Consider the following 20,392-nt stretch of genomic DNA (forward strand, 5'->3'; position numbering starts at 1 on the left):
TGTGCAAATAAACCCCTAGATCAAGGAATTCACATTTTTTTAAAAAAAGTTGTTTTGGGTGCACATTATACTTTCCCTGCTTCACAGGAAAAAGCGAGACCTTCGATCAATATCCAATATTTGTCTATTCTTCGGTGCTTTTACTCTCTCCCCCCTCCCCCCACAAATATATGCACCCAACCACCACCCTGCCAAAAGCATGTCCCCCCCCCAGATCATCTCTTTAATATAATTTTTATTTCTTTTTAATTTTTTATTGTACCCCATCCCCCCCTTTAAATACACAACAGAAAGACATTTCCCCTCGCCCCATTCTGGGGTGCAGAGTTGTGGGGAGAAGGGGGGCAGTCTGAGGAAAACAGGGTGGTCTCGGAGGGTGAGCCGCTGTAGGAGCCCACGCCCTCTGGACGCCCCGAATGTAGTTCGTTTGGTTATTTTTGTGGGGGATTCTTTTTTTTTGTAATCCCTTCTCTACCCCACAGGTTTCCACTTCCATCAACTTCTTAAAATTCTTGTCCATCTTTGTTTTAAATGGGAGAGGGCCTAAAAAACACTTGGCAGGTCGGAAGAGGGGGGGAGCAGGGCTGGGGAAAGAAAAGCACGGGAGAAGGAACCCCAAAAGAACGGACACAAAGGAGGAAGAAAAACGTGAGGGCGTAACTTTTCTTCTTCTTCGTCATCGTCGTCATATGTCTTTTTCTTTAAAAAAAAATTATTTCCAGTTTGCTTTTTATTATTCCTTTTTGTTGGTGGGTAGTCTCTCTCTCAAACTGTTGGTTTTCTTTTTGGTTATTGTATAGAAGTTTTTTTTTTTTTTAAAGAGCTTTGGATTCATAAAGAGGGTTTTTTGTGTTCTTTTTTTTTTCCTTTTTTTTCTTTTTTGCAAGGACGTCGGCACACCAGCACGTGGCAGGTAACTGTGTGTGTGTAGACGGGAGGATCCTTCTGGTTTTATTTTATTATTATTATTTTCTTCTCTTTCTTTCTTTCTTTTTAAAGCCATTGGAGTAGGGGGTTTTTTTTTTGTGTGTCGTTTCCCGCGCGGAGACGGAAGTCACGTCTATCAGGAGGAAAAAGACAGCGAGGTTGTTAGTTTTATTTGGTTCCTCAGTGCGGGCAGAGACCCAACTGGGGACGAGGAGGAGGAGGAGGAGGAGGAGGAGAGAGAGCGAGAGAGAGAGAGAGAGAGAGGAGGGGGAAAATGGCGGGAAAGAAGAGGGAGAGGCGCCTTTCTTCCCCAGTTTGGTTGCTGTTCAAGTCGTTCAAAATCCATCAACAAGTTCGGGAGTCTGTCCATCCGTCCAGGACGGGAATTATTATACACAATGGGCAGCACATGCTCTAGGAGGGGTTGGGGGTGTGGGGTTGGGGACTCAGTTTCTCATCTTTGCCCCCCTCCCCCCCCTTAAGTTTTGTTTCCTTGGGTTAATAACTTTTCTTTCTTTCCGTCCATTATTTTTGTTTGCTTTTTTTTTGGCCTTTCTCAAGTCGGTAATAACACAGTAAAAGGGTGGAAGGTGAGAGAGAGTGAGAGAAGGAGCTCTAAGCAGGTGTGTGTGAGAGAGGGAGGGAGGGAGAGGAGACCAGGTTCGCACGAGGGCGTGCGGCAGGTGTGCCGGCAGCGGTCACAAGCGTGTGTGGAGATGTGCGGGATGGGGGTGTGTGGCTCTTGCACACATGAGGGGTTGGACTTTGGGCAAAGGATTCTGGGAAGCTCCCGTTGACACGAGGAGACGGTGCGGCGAGGGAAGGGGGTCCTCTCCGCTGGGGTCGACATCCCAAGGAAACCTGTTGAGATGCCCAGGGACCCTCCTTGAGGGAAAACATGGAGGACACCGAGACCTGAACCGCAGACAGTGAGAGCCTCTCATGCCTCTCTCATGTGAGGTACATGTGTATGCCACAGGAGGTGGAAGACTCTGGAATACACAGGCATGTGTGAAGGGACTGCGGGAAGGCGATGGGTTGGGCACCCGTGTCGGACAGGATCCAGGAACCCTTTCTGGGAGGAGAGACCCTGGGAACTGGCGTCGGCCGGTGCACAGGGCCGTGAGGGCAAGGGGCACGGTGGGTGGCAGAGGAGAACAGCTTCTGCACTCCATGCAGAGCGCAAGGCATTTCTGAGGTTGGCACTGTTGGGGGGCTCCTCAGGCGGCGGGCTGCATTTCTGTTCCGCACCAGGTCAACTGGTTTTCCCTCAAGATGGCGGTGGGGTTGGGGGAGTGGGGTGGGACGGCTGAACATCTGGGTCCAGCTTTGCCCACATGGCTACCCAGGGGTCTGGGAAGAGCGTGGCCTTCAGGCAACTGGGTGTCGCCTTGGCCGGGGGCCGTTTCTTGAGTTTACAGGTGGCGGGGGGTTGCGTGATGGGCGTTTGGTATGGGCAGAGGGCACAGGGCACGCCAAGCGGGCGCCCTTCCCTCCGCCGGCTGGTTGGCTAGTTGGTTGGTTGCTTAGTCCTTCTCTCTCGGTCGGTGGCAGTGTAGCATCCGTCTCTATAAAGCTAGTAGTGTCGTAGAGGTAGCGTTACTTTTTGGGCTGGAGTCCGAGTGAGGTAATTTGGATTCCTCTTTGGCAAACACCGATGCGGTTGCTGCGTTGGATCCGGCCTTGCGCCGGTGAGCGCTGGAGCGAAGGTGGGCCCCCAGGGCCTCGCGCCCGCTCACAAGCACCTCGCAGGCCAGGCAGTGGTAGGTGCACACGGGCACCCGCAGCGGGGGCGGGGCCGCGGGGGGCTGGCGCCCAAAGTAGCAGAAAGTGGCCTGGTGGGCGGCGGCGGCCCCCTCGCTCTCGAAGGCTGCCTTGCACTGGCGGCAGAGGTACTGGTGAGTCACGTCAACCGTGGAGATGCCGGGGGCCTCGGGCACCTCGACGGGCGGCTCGGGCATGGGCGTCGGGAGCAGGGGGCTGGGCAGCAGCCCCATAAGCGTCTGAGGTATGACGGGGTTCATGGGGAACAGCCCCTTCTTCATGCCGTAGAGCTGCTGGAAGTAGGCCCCGGGCAGCTGCGCACCAAAGAGCGAGGGGGCAGCCGTCGTTGCTGCCGCCGGCAATGGGAAGGGCAGGAACTGGCCTCCCAGCAGGGCCGGCACGGCAGCCTTCAACGTCTTGAGGTTCTTCACCGCGGCAGTGGAGGGCACGGAGGGTTCCTGGGCTGAGCTGGAGGCGGGGTCTGCCTGGCCGTCGCCCGGGGAAGTCTCTGGAGCAGGTGCCGGCGGCTCTGTGGAGGGGCCAAGCTGGGCCGGTTCCGGAGTGAGGTGCTGAGGTAAGGGGGGCCCCGGCTGCGTGGAGGCCAAAGGGGTGCTCAGGGCCCCAGAGGAGGAAGAGGAAGGGCCTGTTGGGAGAGAAAAGAGGGGTGAGTTGGGTGCTGTTTCCTCAGTGTTGCCTTTCTCCACTGGCTCCCTGCTTCAAAGCCTTAGGGACAGAGTCTTTGCAGGACGACGGGAGAGCCCAGCCCAGCCCTCCTGGGATAGCTCAGGCGGGGAGCATGAAACTCTTAATCTCAGGGTTAAGCTCTTGAAAGACTTACCTTGGCTCTCAGTACGTTTACGAGGACAATTCAAAGTGTTGGTGCTGACCTTTAAAGCCCTAAACGACCTCGGCCCAGTATACCTGAAGGAGCGTCTCCACCATAGCTGTCAACTTTTTCCTTTTTTTAAGGGAAATCCTATTCAGAATAGGGGAATTTCCCTTAATAAAAGGGAAACATTCACAGCTATGGTCTCCACCCCCATTGTTGAGTCCGGACACTGAGGTCTAGCTCTGAGGGCCTTCTGGTAGTTCCCTCCCTGTGAGAAGTGAGGTTGCAGGGAACCAGGCAGAGGGCCTTCTTGGTAGTGGTGCCCACCCTATAGAATGCCCTCCCATCAGATGTCAAGGAAATAAACAACCATCTGACTTTTAGAAGACATCTGAAGGCAGCCCTATTTAGGGAAGTTTTTAATGACTGATGTTTTAATGTATTTTAAATATTTTGTTGGAAGCTACCCAGAGTGGCTGGGTAAACCCATCCAGATGGGTGGGTATAAATAATAAATTTGTTATTATTATTATTTATCAGGGGTTCGAGTCCCACGTTGGGTCTTGCAGGGGGTTGGACTAGATGATCCTCTACATTTCTACAATTCCACAACCCAACATCTGCTTCCTCTGGTTGCTGAGATGGACGTCCTCTCATTCTGGTAACAAGACACCAACTACCACTCTCAATGAGCCACCCCAGATGCAGGGGGAAGAGGAGGAGATTTCAGCGCCATTTTCACCCCAGCCTACTCCCGACGCGCACAATGGAAGCCTCGGGGATGGGACAGGGGGAAGGAAAGGCTATGCTAGTGGGAAGAAGGAGGAAAAAAAGTTGGGAGAAGGGAAAGATTGTGTGGAGAACCAGAATGCCACACGGAGCATCTGCTTGGGATGAAAATGATGCCTGGGAGCTTCCACGCAAAATGGCAGAAGTGGGGATTAGGATCAGAGCAGCATGTGGAGGCCTAGCGATACTTTGAGAGAAGCTGAGCAGATATGGGATTGGAAAGATCCCATTGTGAGTGGCGAACCTGTAACACGGCTTGAAGACGAGGCCCTATCCCCAACCTCCTTGAACGTAACTTACCTTTCCTTCCCACCTCTCACTCACCTGGCGCAAAGGGAGCCATGCTTCCAAGGGAAGATGGCACTGTGGCGGGAGGCATGGAGGCACCCAGCCTGGTGGGAGATGGCGTCCCTTTGTCCGGCACGAGCTCATAGCACTTGCTCTCGCTCTTGAGCTGGGCCTTGATGGCCTCCTTGAGTCGGGCGAGGTGCCCGCGGGAGAAGAGGTGCCCACGGCAGGACACGTAGAAATCGTACTTGACTTCGCAGTAGGGGCACTCGGCCTGCGATGGAGTGCTGGGATGCCCCTCCTCGCCACCGCTGGCAGCCTTGGCCTTCTTCTCCTTGGCCCTGGCGTTCTGGAACCACACTTGGATCACCCGCTTGGGCAGCCCTATTTCCTCGCCCAGCACCTCGCACTCTTGCATGGTGGGCGTCCGGTAGGCCTCGTAGCAAACCTTCATGATCTTCAGCTGCAGGCTGGACATCTGCGTGCGATACCGGCGCTGGCCCAAAGCGTCGTGCATGCCTCCAAAGCCGCCGTCCGCCCCTCGGCTCCGCCGGCTGCCGGAGAAATCCAGATCGGCCAGCGACGAGGAGGAGGAGGAAGACGAGTCGCTCATCTCCCCTCCCGACAGGCTCCGGTCTTCGTTCTCTTTTGGCAATTCTTCTTCGGCTGCTTCTTCCTGCGCTTGTGGCTCCGCAGGAATCTCTGGCTTCGCTGGAGGTAGCTGTAAGCTCACCGCAGAGAGGCTGGGCGCAAAGGCCGCTCCGTAGTGGATGGTCGGGTCTCGCGGCAGAGGGCTGAACTTTGGGAAGGCGGAGGGGAGCACCGGTGAGGGCTTGCCGGTTGCGTTGGCCGTGCCGGCGTTGCACCGAAACTGACCCTTCCTCTCGCGGGCTCTCGTGTTCTGGAACCACACTTGAACCACCCTCTTCTTGAGCCCAACCTCTTCGGAGATGCAGTCGAGCATCTTGCGGGTCGGGTTGGAGTCCTGCATGTACCAGCGGTACAGGATCTCCAGCTGCTCTGGCAAAATGGTGGTGCGCAGGCGCTTGTCCCGGGGGGGCTCGCTGTCCCCTCCCGCCACGCTGGCGCACTCGCTGCCAGTGGGCGACAAGCTCCCGTCCTCGTGCTTCCGCTTCTGTGCCCGGGAGGGGTCTGGGTGGGCGGCGCGGTCGCCAAACACCAGCGGGGCCAAATCCAGGGGAGGCTGGGGGGCAACCGGGGCTGGTGGAGGGCCGGTTGCTGGTATGTGAGATACACGGTGGATATTGAGGAGGTCGACGCTTGAGAATTTGGCTGTGCAGTGGTCACAGGGATGGGTGCTTCCACTTTCGGGAGGGGCTGTGGGTTGCTCCTCCTCTTGAGGTTTGTCTCCAGCGCCGTCAACCTTAGCTTCTCCATCAGCCCCCGAAGGCTCCGGCGGCTGCTGTTGCTGCGGCTGCTGCTGCTGCTGCTCTTCTTCTTCCTCCTCCTCCTGCTCTTCTTCCTCGGGGCCCTCGTTCTCCTCCTCGGCCCCCTCTCCCTCCGCATCCACCGGCTGGTCGTTGTAGCACTTTTTAAGGTGGCGCATGAGCTCAAAGATACAGCGGAAGGACGCCCGGCATTTCTTGCAGGAGGGCTGCACCGCGGCACCTCCGCCCCCCACGCTGGCCTCGCTCCCGCCGCATTTGCGCGCTTTCTGGCGGGCGTTTTGGAACCAAACCACGATGACTCTGTTGGGCAAACCCAGCATTGCAGACAGCCGCTCCACCTCGCCGTCTTTGGGGTAGGCGCTGCACTCGAAGAAAGACTGTAGGGCTTGAGACTGGAACTCTGTGAACTTGGTGCGGGAGAAGCGCCGGGTGGACGGGAAGCCCCCGCGAAGAGGCTCAGGAACCCCGGGCCCACTGCCACCTTCCTCTTCCTCCCCCCGGAACCACAAGGATTTCAAGCGCTCGGGAGGCACGTGGGGGGTCTCGCTCTCTAGCGGCGGCACCACCACTGGCATGGGCTGCATTAAAAACGGAGGGCAGAGCGGGGGGATCTCCAGGGGCAGGGCGGCTGGCACGGTCACTGTGGTGGTGTCTGTGGCAGCGGCAGTAGTTGGGGCAGAGGTCGTGGCAGTGGCCGTCTCGATGGGCAGTGCCGGCGGCGGAGGGGGATACATGCTGTCATAGCTCTTCCGGAACTGGGCGGCGTAGCGGTTGAGCGCCTCAAAGGGCAGGAACCGCCGGTGCACATGCTCCTCGTGCGTCTTCAGGATGAGCATGTTGGAGAACTGCTTCCCGCATGCGCCGCACAAGAGCTTGCCCGCCGGCGGGCGCGGAGGTGCGGCCGGGGCGGGGGCGGCAGGCTGCTTCCCCTCGTTGTACTGGATCACCAGCTCAAACCCAAAGTTCTCCAGGAGGGCTTTGGCAGCCGTGCGGGATGCCTCGCTTCCTTGCTGCCCCCCCTCGGCCTCCTCAGCTTCGGCCTCTTCCGGCGCCTCCGGTTTGGAGCCGGCAGCGGCTGCCGGCGCCTGCTCTTCCTTGGCTGGCAGAGGTGGCAGCAGCACGGGTGGCGTGGCCGGGAGGGTCAGTGCCGGGGTGGCCAAAGCCAGCTTGGGGGCCACCTTGAGGTCGTGCAGGTAGAAGGGGAGCAGCAGCTGCTGTTGCTGTTGCTGGAGTTTCAGGAGCGACTCTGGCACCAGCGGGAAGGGCGGCAGCAGCGGCGGAGTGAACAAGGGCGCAGGGAAGCGCTGCAGCTCTGCTGCTGACGGCGCCAGGAACGGGAGCGTGGGCACCTGCACGCAGCCCGCCTCCAGGAGCTTGGGGGCTTCTGCTTCCAGCGGCGCTTCGCACGGGGGATCCGGCTCGGCGGCCGGCAGCTCCGCTTTGCCGGCGGCTTCCATCTTGGCGACGCGGGAGCGGGTCTGGTGCAGGACGGAGCGCATGTGGATCTCCAGCGTGGAGCTCTGGTTGTAGGAGACCCGGCAGGTGGTGCACTTGTAGGGCTTGTCCGAGGAGGGCTGGAGAACGCCGGCGGCGCCGGGCTCGCCCCGGGACGGCGCGGAGGGGTCGGCCGAGGCCTTCTTCATCTTGTGCAGGTGGGAGACGGAGTTGTAGTGCACCAAGAGGATGTTTTTCTGCGTGAAGGACTCCTTGCACACCGTGCACTTGTAGGGCCGGGCCGGGTCGAGGAACTTATCCAAGGCGAAATTGGTTGCCTTGCGGTAGGACAGCGGGTGCCGGGGGTCTTGGCTGGGCAGGGCGAGTGGAGAGGCCTCAGGAGTCTCTGCTGAAGCCGGTGGTGGTGGTGGCGGCGGCTCCTCCAACGGGGCGTTCAGATGAGGAGCATCTTCGTCTTCAAACTCCAGAGCAGCAACTGAAGGAGGAGGTGGTGGTGGCGGAGGTGGCGGCAGTGGAGGAGGAGGAGGTGGAGAAGAGGTTGGGGGTAGCTTTTCTGGGGGGTCAGCAGGTAGAGCAGGGGAGGCTGGAGGATGAGGAGTTTCAGGGCCAAGCACGGGAGCCGGAGAGGATTTCTCCCCTGTGAGTGGTGCTGATGTAGGAGAGAGAAAGAAAAAGGAGAGAGAGAAACTACCATCAGTTTTCTCCGCAGCCTGTTTTGTCGCTCCTTAGCCAGGATGTAACAGGGACGCGGGTGGCGCTGTGGGTTAAACCACAGAGCCTAGGACTTGCCGATCAGAAGGTCGGCGGTTCGAATCCCCACGATGGGGTGAGCTCCCGTTGCTCGGTCCCTGTTCCTGCCAACCTAGCAGTTCGAAAGCACGCCAGTGCAAGTAGATAAATAGGTACCGCTCCAGCGGGAAGGTAAATGGCATTTCCATGCACTGCTCTGGAAGCGGCTTAGTCATGCTGGCCACATGACTCGGAAGCTGTACGCCGGCTCCCTCGGCCAGTAAAGCGAGATGAGCGCCACAACCCCAGAGTCGGTCACAACTGGACCTAATGGTCAGGGCTCCCTTTACTAGCCAGGATGTATTTGTGTGTGTGCATGGAGGTTCTAGGTGCAGAAGCATAGCTTGCCACAGTCGATCGCAAATAGTACAGCAACTAGCACGAGACTCTTAATTTCAGGGTCTTGGGTTCGAGCCCCATGTTGGGCAAAAGACTCTTGCATTGCAGAGAGCTGGACTAGGTGATCGTTGTGGTCCCTTTCCTCATCCTCCCCCCGGAACCACAGATATCTCCAGGGGCAGGGAGGCTGGCATCACAGTCACTGTGGCCCTGTCTGTGGAAGAGACCCAACTCTACAGTCCCACGATTCTATGGTGCTTGGTCTGTCTTTACCAACCCCACAATTCTAGGTATTTGCTAGCGAGTTCGTCCAAAAATGGCTGTGAATCCCCAGGGGCACCTGCTAAGAGCAGGTGTGTTTCCTGGCAAAATGCAGGCCTCACTGCCTGTGGGGGAATTCTTTTTATCCATGACGCTTTTCATACCTTGACGCTTCCTGCCTCATCTGTAAATGTAGATCTGTGTACATTAGCTGCTTGAATTTTTGCAGGGTGTGTGTGTGTGTTCAAATGGAGCAGGACAAGTACTGCCTTGACCTCATTCCCAATTTCTGATATCTAGGAGGGCTAAATATTTGGGGAGTTTACAGCCCCTGCCCTACAAGAGGGACTTGTGTTACTTAATATGCTTTGCTTCTGTCAGTGCACCATTGGATTGCATTTGTACTGCTTCTCAAACCAATACAATCGCTTGTGGCATCCTTATGAGTTTCCCAGGAAGCAGGTTTCTAGTCCTCATGCCCTCCAGACAGAGAAGCTTGAGAATAGGCACGACAAAGCCGTTGATTAGTCCTGCCAGTAGCTGCTTCTTCCTGCTTAATTTTTTGTTTTTTGGCAAGGGTTGCCAGGGAGGGGAGGTTAAGGTCAAGCAGGCGTCCCGGTTGCCATGATATCCCTGGCATCTTGATGATGCTACCCTTAGCGGGTGAAAGGTGAAAGCCCCTCTCTTTGCAGTCCACACACTACTTACCAGCAAGAGGGCTTTCGGGTTCGTTCCCAGCCCCTTGCTCTGAGCTGGGCGTCCCACCTGGCTTTAGTGGGTCAGGAGGGAGGTTGAGGCCGGGGATAACTTTGGTGGCAAAGGTCATTTCCACAGTAGTGGCCTGGAGAGAAGGTCAAGAAGAAGAAAAAGCAGAATTATATGAGCCAAAGGCGGGCTGGGGAATGGAGGACGCAGTTATTAGTGATCATTTGGAGAAGGGATGCAGAACTCCCCAATTTATAAAGTATTTACAAAATGCTACTGCGGCCATTTCACGAATGGCGGAAACAGGCTAAAGCTCACCAGTCGGTGGAGCCACAAACACCTCCCTCCTAATGACACCCCCACTTGGCTCTCTGGATGATGATGATGATGATTAGAATGTATATACAGTGGTACCTCGGGTTAAGTACTTAATTTGTTCTGGAGGTCCGTTCTTAACCTGAAACTGTTCTTAACCTGAAGCACCACTTTAGCTAATGTGGCCTCCTGCTGCCGCCGCGCCGCCGGAGCATGGTTTCTGTTCTCATCCTGAAGCAAAGTTCTTAACCCGAGGTACTATTTCTGGGTTAGCGGAGTCTGTAACCTGAAGCGTATGTAACCTGAAGTGTATGTAACCCAAGGTACCACTGTACCACCCTATACCTGGAGGTCTCAGGTTGGTTCACAGAACAAAATCAAAATATAAAACCTCAAGATATATACAGTGGCACCTTGGTTCTCAAATGCATTGGTACTCAAATGCCTTGGTTCCCAAACGCTGAAAACCCGGAAGTGTTCCAGTTTTCAAATGTTTTTTGGAAGCCAAACGTCCAATGCGGCTGTCAGCTGTTGTTGCCGGGGCGCCTGCACTAATCGGAAGCCGCGCCTTGGTTCTTGAACATTTTTGAAGTCAAACGGACTTCCAGAATAGATTAAGTTTGGCGCTTTTGTTTTTGCTATTATTTTGTGGTTTTTGTTTTTGAGGCTTTTTCGGTTAATTTGTTTTTGTGACAGTGTGGAATCCAATTCAGCTACTGATTGATTGATTGATTGATTGATTGTGTGACTGTGGAAATGGATAAAAGCCCCCCATCCAAACAATGACTACCATTAGTGGAGGTAAGAAAACATAATAATTTTAATTTTTATCATCTACAATACTGTCTTATTTATTTTATAGTACAGTACATTGATTATTGCTTTCATTTTATGACTCAGTGGTCTCGTTAGATAGTAAAATTCATGTTAAATGGCTGTTTCAGGGGTTGTTTTTAAAAGTCTAGAACGGATTAATCCGTTTTACGTTACTTTCTTTGAGAAAGTGTGCCTTGGTTTGGAAAGCTTTGGTTTTGGAACAGGCTTCCGGAACGGATTAAGTTTGAGAACCAAGGTACCACTGTAATCGAAATAAAAACAAGAACCGAATAACCCCCTGTTGTCCCCCCACTGGGTCCCCACATCTTCCCCAGCCCCTATCGTCAAACACTGTCCCCATCTCTTTGATAGCAGCGTGACAGGCGCAGACCCAACAGGTCAAGCTTTCCAGAGAAGGAAAAGCTTCACCTGTTGAATTACCTGCAAAGGGTTAGTGGCACATGAAAAAGCAGTTTCTGCGATTGAACACCCTCCACCCTTAATATGATTCCAACATTAAGTGGGGCAGGGAAGAGGGGCAGGGAGAGGTACCCACTGAGTCAACAACTCACCACCAGAAGCAGCTTCTCCACACATTCGGGCACCACGTTGTGAATGTGGCTGAGGTGGAAGTGGAGGTTGGTGCGCCCGACCAGCTGCTCCTGGCAGAGTGGGCACCGGAATTTGGGCTGCACGGCATGCTGGGAGACGGTGTGAGCCCGGACGGCTTCGGCTGATTGGTCAGTGTAATTGCAGTAGGGGCAGCAGAACACCTGCTTGGCAGGAAGAAGGTGAAGGGGGGGGGGAGATGGAGGTTCGAGAAAAGAAAACGTTAGCTCCAGGAAGCAGGAGGCTGTCTCTTCCTGGCACCTGGGCGGAAAGGGGGATTTGCATATATATCTTATTGAGGATTTTGAGGGAGGAGGCATGTTGGTGTAGGCAGAATGAAAGAAAACAAAAAGTTTTTAATAGGGAAACCACAAAGGGCGATTAGTAATCATTAAAAAGATGGAGCTGACACATGCTTGCTCCCACCTGCTCATCTTGGTTCTGGGCCATCTTCGGAAGAAAATAAATAAACTCACTCCCCTCCCCACCCCCCAAAATATTGCCTTTTCTTACACACAAACAAGCTAGTGCCCCAAGCGGCAGACCGGGGAATGTGTGTGGCTTAAAGGCCTTAGGCTGAAGGATCAAAGAGAGACATGAAAGTGTCTGTGTCAGGATTTCACCTAAGGGCTGATTGGCATCGGCAGAAAGGACAAGGCGGGTCAAGGGTTGAGCCGAGCGAAAATGAGAGGTTCTGTTCTTTTTCTGGACCGCCAGGTCCGCGCCCGTGTGCTCAGTGGGGGGCAGCTGTAAAACGGGCATAATAAACCCAACGCTAGTTAACATCGAAGGGCTTGTTGCAAGGACCGATCTGATCCCGCCTGCACAACCTTGCCAACGTTTTCATCTTGAGAATCACGGGCCTTTCTGGGCAATGCAATGTTAATCAGGATGGGACCAGTATAAGTAGACAATCCCATTCAAGAAACAGGCTTTGAAGATGCAGTGGTACGGTTAACATTGTGTATTTCACAGCTGGTCATGGCCAATTTGTTTCATCAGGGTGGATCTCATTCCCCCCCCCCCCCGCAGGCAGAGATGCTTAATTTCTGTTTTTAATTCAACCATTTGGACCCCCACCAGGAACAAGCAAGCAAGCAAGCAAAAAAATAAATAAATCTAATCTGCCAAGTGAAGTTTCACTGGGATGTTTGAGGCTGCCGCCGTTGAATCGTGTAGATAGAGGGTTAAAATGGAGGAGACGGGGGCTTCAGAGACACTGTGTGATTCCCCCACCTCTGCCCCCTCCCCATAAAGCCCCCCAATAAGCGCCACTCACTGTAGTGTCTCCCACACCTCCAGCTTTCGTTTCAGTCTCGTCAGAACCTGCAGGAAGGAAAGAAAGGGGGGGGGACGTTATGGTGTTTTCCTGCAGACACTTTCAAAATGGCGGTTAAAAGCTCCAAGGGGCTTTGAGGCCTGATGGAGGGGTGTGGCGAGAGAGGGGCTCTTGGGGGTGGTACCAGACAAGGACCCCCCACCCACCCACTGCAGTGGGGACCGCTGAATGGGGGGGCATTGAATCAGGCACCCTGAAAAGGATGCCTTGGCGGCCGCCCCCCCCCTCAATGTAACCATCCCTATTCCTGCAAGCGCAAGATATTTGAAATGCTGAATTTTTTAAAAATCGCCATAACCCGCCCTGGGACCAGCTGGAGAAGGGCAGGTAATAAATTTAATAAGGATAATAAAAACAGCCAGCCTCACGGAAGCGAGGAGCGAGACTTGCAGGGACTCGCCCACAAATACCCCTGGTATTATTCCTTTTGCAGCAGTCGCGGTGGCAAAATGGGACTCTGGACTTAAGACAACACTCAAAACCGAGGGAAGGCATTTCAGGGTCTTTTCTTCATATTCCTGGTGCTACAGCCCCCTGGTTGAGGATGGCTGCGCCTTTCAACAGAATACCGCCTCCTTAAGGGAGGGTGGCGCTGGGGGAATCAAGAGGGGCACAAACATTTGGGGTGTTTGGCACCCCTGAATGGGAGGAGCCTTTCGCATGGGCTGCTGCCACGAGGGAGGGGTTAGGGGCGTGGCCAGCAATGTAGGCGTGGCTTCAAGGAGGAGCAACCTCACCAGTGGGCGTGGCTTTGCACAAGAGGGGAGGAGTCACTCACCAGCCGCCTGGGCTTTACTCTGCGTTTCCTTTTCGGGGGGCAGGTTTTCTGGCAACGTTTCCTTCCCTAGAGACAGGGAGAGAAACACATGTGGGTGCGGGGTGGAGGGAGAAGTGAAATGGGGGTGGGCTTTGCAGATGCTGTTGGACTCCACCAACCCCCAGCCAGCATGGCCTATGGGCAGGGATGATGGGAGCTGTGGCCCAACTTCCAGAGCCCTCCACCACCCAGATAGCCTGGCCGATATTCCTGCTCCTCCTCTTTCACCTGGGAGTTTGGAAGGTGGGAAACCTGGGGGGGAGAGGGAGACGAGAGAGGAGGGAATTCCGCCGCCGACGCTGCGAGAGCCGGCATGACGCACGATCCAGGACTTTATCCTCGTCAGAGACTAATTAAACTCTCAACCCAAGTGGGATCGTTAATATCGAACGGACTTGCCTTCCCGCCCGGCAGTAGCAACCTCACTGCCATTGGCAACTCAATTAACACTATTCAATACACCCGCCAAGATGTTAAGACCTCCATTTCTCACAACGCAGGGTGTTCTCATCCGGCAACCCCCCCCCCTTTCCCGGTGCACACTTTCCCTATTGCCTTGTCCTAACTGCCTCAAATCTCCCCATATGCCTTCCCCACATAAGCAGACACCCACCCCGGACACCCGCACCCTATGCTCTCGCTTCCACTAAGGTCCCTGCTCAAAAAAATAAATGAATGATCCCCTTATCCAGGACTGCTTTACCTACCCAGCCAAAGCCACCCATTCTCATCTTTTGGATTGGAGTCTGCCCTCAGGGCTGGAGCCCCTCGCTAGCCTCCCCACGACCCACACAGCTCCCCTTCCCACATTTTAAATGCATTTTATGCAGCTGATCCTTGTTGACACTTCTGCACACTCTCAGGTGTGCGGTGTTAGGGGGAGGCGGAACATTTGCAGGGTCAACAATGTTTTGAAAGATAAATTTGAAGCTGGGAACGAGGCCAACTCGCATCACGTGTGTGTGTGGGGGGGTGCCCGCCCTGGGCACCTGGCGAGAGGTGGATGAGGGCAGCTACCAGCTAGAAGAAGGGGAGGAAGGGAGGAAAGGCGATCTCTATCCTTCCTCCCTATTTCTTTCTCTCTTCCCTTTTTTCCTCTCTTCCTCTCCCTCCCCCCCCCCCCGCCCGGCTGCGGTCCCTACATCTCTCTTTCTCATTTCTCCTCTCCTTCATTCTTCCTGCGGGTTGCTAGGCAACCACCCCAGTATCTGTCATAATCCATTATGAAGCTGGGGGGGGGAGGGGGAGGGAGAGAAGGAGAGGGAGGTTGGCGGCGGTGGAAGAAGAGGAGGATGGAGCGTTCAGCAGCTTCTCGCTTGAATATCTGCGGACACAGGCATGCATTAAACGCAGAGCAAAAGGGGAAGACGTGGGGAAGCAAAGGGGGTGTGAAAGAGAGAAGGGGGGGAGAAGGCGGGCAGACAATGGAGGAATGAAAGAGTATTCGGTATCCGACCTTCAGTTCTCCACCCCCCCCCCAAAAAAACCTCCCACAGCCTTGCCACTTTGAACATTTGCAAGAATTGCTGTTTCTTCTCCTCAAAATTCAGCCCCTACTACTATTGCTGCTATTCCCCACCATCCACCATTCATGCCCTTCATTCAGTGCAAATCTGCAGCCTGGCACCTTCTGCGGGTTTGCCACCCTCTCCGGCGGCACGGGGTGCCCGCCATGGCCAACCTGCAGGGCCGTTACCAGCGGGGTTGGCGGGAGCGAAGCAGATGTATCTTTCGAGGCCCGGGGTGCCTTCCCCGTTCTGGAGGAGCTGCAGGCGCCACTGGCCGTGGGAGTCACGGTGTTGGGGAGAGCGCAGGTGCTGGATCATGGCCAGGCGGTTCGGGGCATCCGTGTTGCAAAGGAGGCAGCGGAACGGGGCAGGTTCGGGGCCTGGCGGCGCTGCCGATGTGGCCTCCATTTCCAGGAGGAACTAGCGGGAGAGAAGGAAAGAATTGCAGATAGCAAGGACATGGGATCCGTTCAACGTTCCAGGTGGATCCCACCTGCCCCTTCTCACGCCTGCTCTTTTCCTCTTTCCCTTCTGGCACGCCTCCTTTCCTCTAAAGCCCCTCCCATTCCTGTGGCTCCACCCCCTTTCTGCTTGGCTCCACCCACTTGGTTAGGAACGCCCTGAAAAGGACAGCTTAGCTCCGCCCCCGTTTTGGCGGGAGTTGGAGGAAGGCCACTCCCCGTGTCATCCACAAGCCCCGCCCACTCCCTCAGACCCCGGCACCTTGTAGCCTTGCAGCGCCTCCTGGTGGCCGGCTCCCGCCACATGCAGCCTCATCTTCTCCTTGCTGTTGGTCTCGTATTCGCAGAGATTGCAGTGCAGGTGGAGGGGCGGGCCAAGTGGAAGCTCTGCCCCCATGTGGGCCCCGAGGCTGCCCCCTTCGCGCAGGTGGGCCGCCAGCTGGTACTTGAGGGCGTGCTTGTCGGTCTTGAGGTGCAGCTGGAAGTTGGCCTTCAGCTGGGTGCCATAGGCGCAGAGCCGGCAGCGGTGCAAGTCGCCCGACACCTCCTTCCACTCAGCCTCGGGCAGCGAGCGGGGGGCCGACGCATGCCTCAGGAGCGCTTCCAGGCTGTCCGTGTTGAAGGCTTGGCACACCAGGCACCCAAACAGCCTCTGGGGAGCCCCCAGGTCTGGCACAGAGTGGGGCGGCAGCGGGGAAGGTGGGGCGGGCTCTGGAGAGAGCGATGCAGGAGCTGTGGGGAGAAGGGCGGCAGAATGACTGCCTATGGACGGAGAGGGAGACACACTTCAAAATATTATTATAATTATTATTGTTGTTGTTATTATTAGGTAAAGGGACCCCGACCATTAGGGCCAGTCGTGACCGACTCTGGGGTTGCGGCACTCATCCTGCTTTATTGGCCGACGGAGCTGGTGTACAGCTTCCGGGTCATGTGGCCAGCATGACTAAGCCACTTCTGGCGAACCAGAGCAGCGCATGGAAACAACGTTTACCTTCCCGCTGGAGGGGTACCAATTTATTTACTCGCACTTTGACGTACTTTCAAAGTGCTATGATGGCAGGAGCAGGGACTGAGCAACAGGAGCTCACCCCGTGGCAGGGATTTGAACCGCCAGCCTTCTGATCGGCAAGCCCTAGGCTCTGTGGTTTAACCTACAGTGCCACCTGCGTCCCTTATTATTAATTATTATTATTATTGATTAAATTCGCATGCCGCCCACTATCCGTAGATCTCAAGGCAGTTCGCAACACGAAAATGCAATATGAAAAACACAAACTACATAATGGCAATACACCGAAGCTGGGGAGATAGCGAGTGAGAGGAGCAAAACAGAAAGGAGCGGAAAGAAAAACTGCAAAGACCAAAAAACAAAACAAGAGTAGAGACTGTGGCCACGTTCACACAGCACATTTAAAGCTCTTTGATACCCCTTCAAACAGTCACAGCCCTTGGAGGTGTAGCTCTGGGGAAGAAATAAGGGGTTTCTTAACAGCTCTCAGAACCCTTAACAAACTACAGCTCCCAGGATTCTTTGTGGGAAGCCATGACTGTTCACAGGGCTTTAAACGTATTGTGGGAATGTGGTCTATAAGGGAAGGGAGAGAACGAACGACACAAGAGGCCTATTCATTATCAATTGAGGTTCCCACCCAGCCTTTAGATCCCACGTGGACAGAAACAGCGGTGGCCATGATTGGGGAGAGGAGGCGACCATCCCTTACCTGAGCCCAAGGCAGCCATCTTCCTGCCAGCAGCAGCGTTGAGGTGTGGGAAGCCGCCGTTGAGCAAGATCTGGCTTTGCTCCATGGGCTTGTCCCCCCGCAGGGCTGAGCTGCCCGCGGCGTGAGCGTGGTGGGGGTGTGCATGGTGTGAGTGGCCCAGGGCCTGAGCGCCGTAGAACTGGAAGAGCTCTGGCTGCCCCTTGCCCCCTGGCGCGGCTTGGGCCTGCCCCAGGAGCCCGGGCAGTGCCAGGGGCAGCCCCTGGTGGAGCAGAAGCATGTTCTGCATGTGCTTCTCAGAGGTCATGTGGATGCGCAAGTTGCGGGAGATGTTGGTTTCGTAGCTGCACACTTTGCACTGCCAGGAGGATTTGCCTTTCGACTCCTTCTCCTCGGGCGACGATGGGGTTGGCGCCACCGGGGCCGCCACCGAGGGGGCCCCGCCGCCTCCCCCTGTGGCCTGGTAGCCCTGCAGGTTGGCCAGGTGTTTGTCGGACTGCATGTGGATGCTGAGGTTGCCCTTGGTGGTGGTGGAGTAGTTGCAGGCCTCGCAGCGGTAGGGCTTGTAGCCGCAGTTGTAGCTCTCACCCCGGGCCAGGCGAGGGTGCGGCCCGCCGGTGCTGCAGTAAGCGCAGTGGCTGTTGTTCTCGGGGTGCTTCTCCTTCATGTGGACGTCTAAGGTCTGCTGGTACTTGTAATGCCAGTTGCACTTGGGGCATTTGAGGGTCTTGCAGGAGTTGCGCGAGTGCAGCAAGGACATGTGGCCGGACAAAGTCAGCCCCGAGTAGGCCATGGCGGTGAAGTCTTCCCCAAAGGAGAGCGAGTGCCCTCCATTGTGGCTGCTGCTGCTGCTGCTACCGCTCAGCCCATTGTTGACCTCAAACGTTGCGCTCACCATCTCGCTGGCCATCCCAACACTGACGGTTCCATGCGTCACGTCGGCTGCGCCAGCGTCGTGGCTCAACCCAACCCGACCGGCGTCCAGGTTGGCGTTGGCTGGGCTGTCGTTGTTCACTTTGGTGCCCAGCCCGGAGCTGTTCGTCCCGCCGGCTGACTCGGCGCGAGCGGTGTCTCTGGCCAGCTCTGCACTGGAGGCTTCGTTGGCCAACCCAACGGCTTCGTTGGCCAACTCCGCGTTGGCGTCTTCCTTGGGCAATCCTACGTCAGCTGCAGCATTGTTGCTGTTAGCCTTCTTCAGCGGCGTCTCTGAGAGCGGGGTGCTGGCACCCGTGGGTGGGCTTTGGCCGTGTGAGCTTTGGTCTGGGAGAAGCCTCCCTTCCTCTTTCTGATTTTCGGCCACCACTGCTGCTGCCTCCTCCTCCTCTTCCTCCTCCTTTTCCTCTTCTGGTTTCTCCTCCGCGCCTCCCTTTGCCCAGGGCTCGCCGCCGACCCTTGACTCTTTGGCATCTGGTGGCTCGCATGGTTTTCCTGGGCTCCCCTTCTTCTTCTTTTTCTTCTTCTCTTCCTCCTCCTCCTCCTCCTCCGTTACATTCACCCATCTGCTACACATTCGGACATTGAGGTCTGCCTTGGTGGTGGGCTTATTTGGTTCGAGGAAGCCAAGCGCGGTCCCTTGGAACACGGCAGAAGCCCCTCCAGACAGGGCCTGGCATTCGTCGGGGCTCGGCTGCGCCCCGTGGGCTACGCGGGCGTGAGCCGCCAAGGGGCGCCCCCGGCAGAAGGAGAGGCGGCAGATCAGGCAAAGCCAGATGGGTGGGGACGGCAGCTCCCCTTCTCGGCCAAGGTCGGCTTCCCCTTTGAGGTTCTCCTCGTCCTCCGCCAGGGCGGCGGCAGGGGCATCTTTGGGTTTGGTGGGAGCGTTTTTGGCAGACATGGTTCGAGGGGGGGCCCTGGCCAGTCGGAAACTGTAGAAGGCGCCGTGAGGGGTCCACTCGCCTGGCGCTGAGGTATTCTGGGACATTTGGTCAGTAGACGTAAAGCCTTGGTTTGGGCCTCCACCGCGCTGGACGTGGAGGACGGACACCTGGGGAGATGTGGTGCTTAGGGAGCCCTTTGGTAAGAGAACGTGGCCGCCGCTGAGGAGATAGGCCGAGCCCTCGGCGGAGAAGAAGAGCGGGGCCTTGCGCCCGCCGTCCTCTTCCCCCTCTCCGCCGCCTTCTGCTTCTTGCTTCTTCCCATCTTCTCCGGGTGGCGCCGCTTGCGGGGAAGGCGGTGGGTTTGGCGTCATGAGGCCGCAGTCGGCTTGGAGGAGAGGCCCAGGCAAGATGGCGGCCGGGAGCTTCGCGGAGCCAAGCGCCGCTTGGGAACCGGAGCAGGGCCTCATGGTGTCGTTGGGAGAGGGGGCATCAGAGGAGGAAGAGGAGGAAGGGTCCGAGAGGGGGGGTTCTTTGGTGGCTGGAGAGGCAGGAGAGTCCTGAGCGGGCCGAGGCGCGGCCCTGTCATCCTGCCCGTCGGCCGGGGGGGCAGCAGCGGAGCAGGAGGAGGAGGAGGAGGAGGCAGAGTTAGAGGGGGCGTCCATGGCGGTGCGGGCGCGAGGGGTGCGGAGGGGTCATCTCAGCACGGGAGCCGAGACCCTGAAGGGGAAACAGAAAAAAAGGCAGCCAGGTGTGAAATCTTGTTTCTCGTTCTCGGACCTTTTGGTGTGCAAAGCTGCCGGAGGCCACATTTGCGCCACACATTTAAACGCAGTATCATAACCACTTTAAACACACACGGCTTCTCTCAAAGAACCCTGGGAGCTGTAGTTCAAGGGTGCCCCAAGAGCTACAGTTCCCAGAGTTCCTTGTGAAGAAGGATTGACAGATTGAACCGCTCTGAAAATTGTAGCTCTGGGAGGGGAATCGGAGTCTCCAAACAACTATCTGCGCCCTTAGTGGACTACAACTCCCAGAATTCTTTGGGGAAGCCATGGCTGCCTAAAGCAAAATGATACTGCCTTAAATATATGGTGTGGAAGGCTGCTTCATCTAAAGTGACTTTAGCTTAATTGAGTAGGAACATACGAAGCTTCCTTATACAGTCGTACCTTAGAAGTTGAACGGAGTCCGTTCCAGAAGTCCTTTCGATTTCCAAAGCGATTGAAAACCAAAGCGCGGCTTCGGATTGTTGCAGGAAGCTCCTGCAGCCAATCGGAAGCTGCGGAAGCCCCGTCGGATGTTTGGCTTCCGAAAGAATGTTCGAAAACCAGAACACTCAGTTCCGGGTTTTGATTGTTTGGGAGCCGATTTGTTCAGGACCCAAGGCGTTCAAGATCCCAAGGTACGCCTGTACGGAGTCAGACCAGTGATCTG

At 56.1% G+C, this 20,392-nt stretch overlaps 2 protein-coding genes across 6 annotated transcripts in view; one reads left to right on the top strand and one right to left on the bottom strand.

The window, feature by feature from the left end:
• Positions 1-20,392, top strand: part of THTPA (thiamine triphosphatase) — a 54,030-nt gene that overhangs the window by 11,003 nt on the left and 22,635 nt on the right. The window lies entirely within an intron of this gene.
• The window catches only part of ZFHX2 (zinc finger homeobox 2), a 31,903-nt gene continuing 13,256 nt past the window's right edge, over positions 1,746-20,392 (bottom strand). For 3 of the 4 annotated variants that reach the window (XM_053362908.1, XM_053362909.1, XM_053362907.1), the window contains exons 2-10: positions 17,145-19,675; positions 15,683-16,182; positions 15,079-15,379; positions 13,413-13,478; positions 12,575-12,621; positions 11,259-11,459; positions 9,559-9,691; positions 4,634-8,110; positions 1,746-3,334 (exon numbers count right to left, since the gene is read on the bottom strand). In XM_053362908.1, coding sequence (XP_053218883.1) covers positions 2,496-3,334; positions 4,634-8,110; positions 9,559-9,691; positions 11,259-11,459; positions 12,575-12,621; positions 13,413-13,478; positions 15,079-15,379; positions 15,683-16,182; positions 17,145-19,620 — 8,040 coding nt within the window. In that variant the 5' untranslated portion in view covers positions 19,621-19,675 and the 3' untranslated portion in view covers positions 1,746-2,495. The remainder of the gene's footprint in view (positions 3,335-4,633; positions 8,111-9,558; positions 9,692-11,258; positions 11,460-12,574; positions 12,622-13,412; positions 13,479-15,078; positions 15,380-15,682; positions 16,183-17,144; positions 19,676-20,392) is intronic. The other variant, XM_053362910.1, reaches the window with a different exon arrangement.

This window comes from Podarcis raffonei, chromosome 13 (genome assembly GCF_027172205.1).
Source record: "Podarcis raffonei isolate rPodRaf1 chromosome 13, rPodRaf1.pri, whole genome shotgun sequence".
NCBI classification, from domain to species: domain Eukaryota; kingdom Metazoa; phylum Chordata; class Lepidosauria; order Squamata; family Lacertidae; genus Podarcis; species Podarcis raffonei.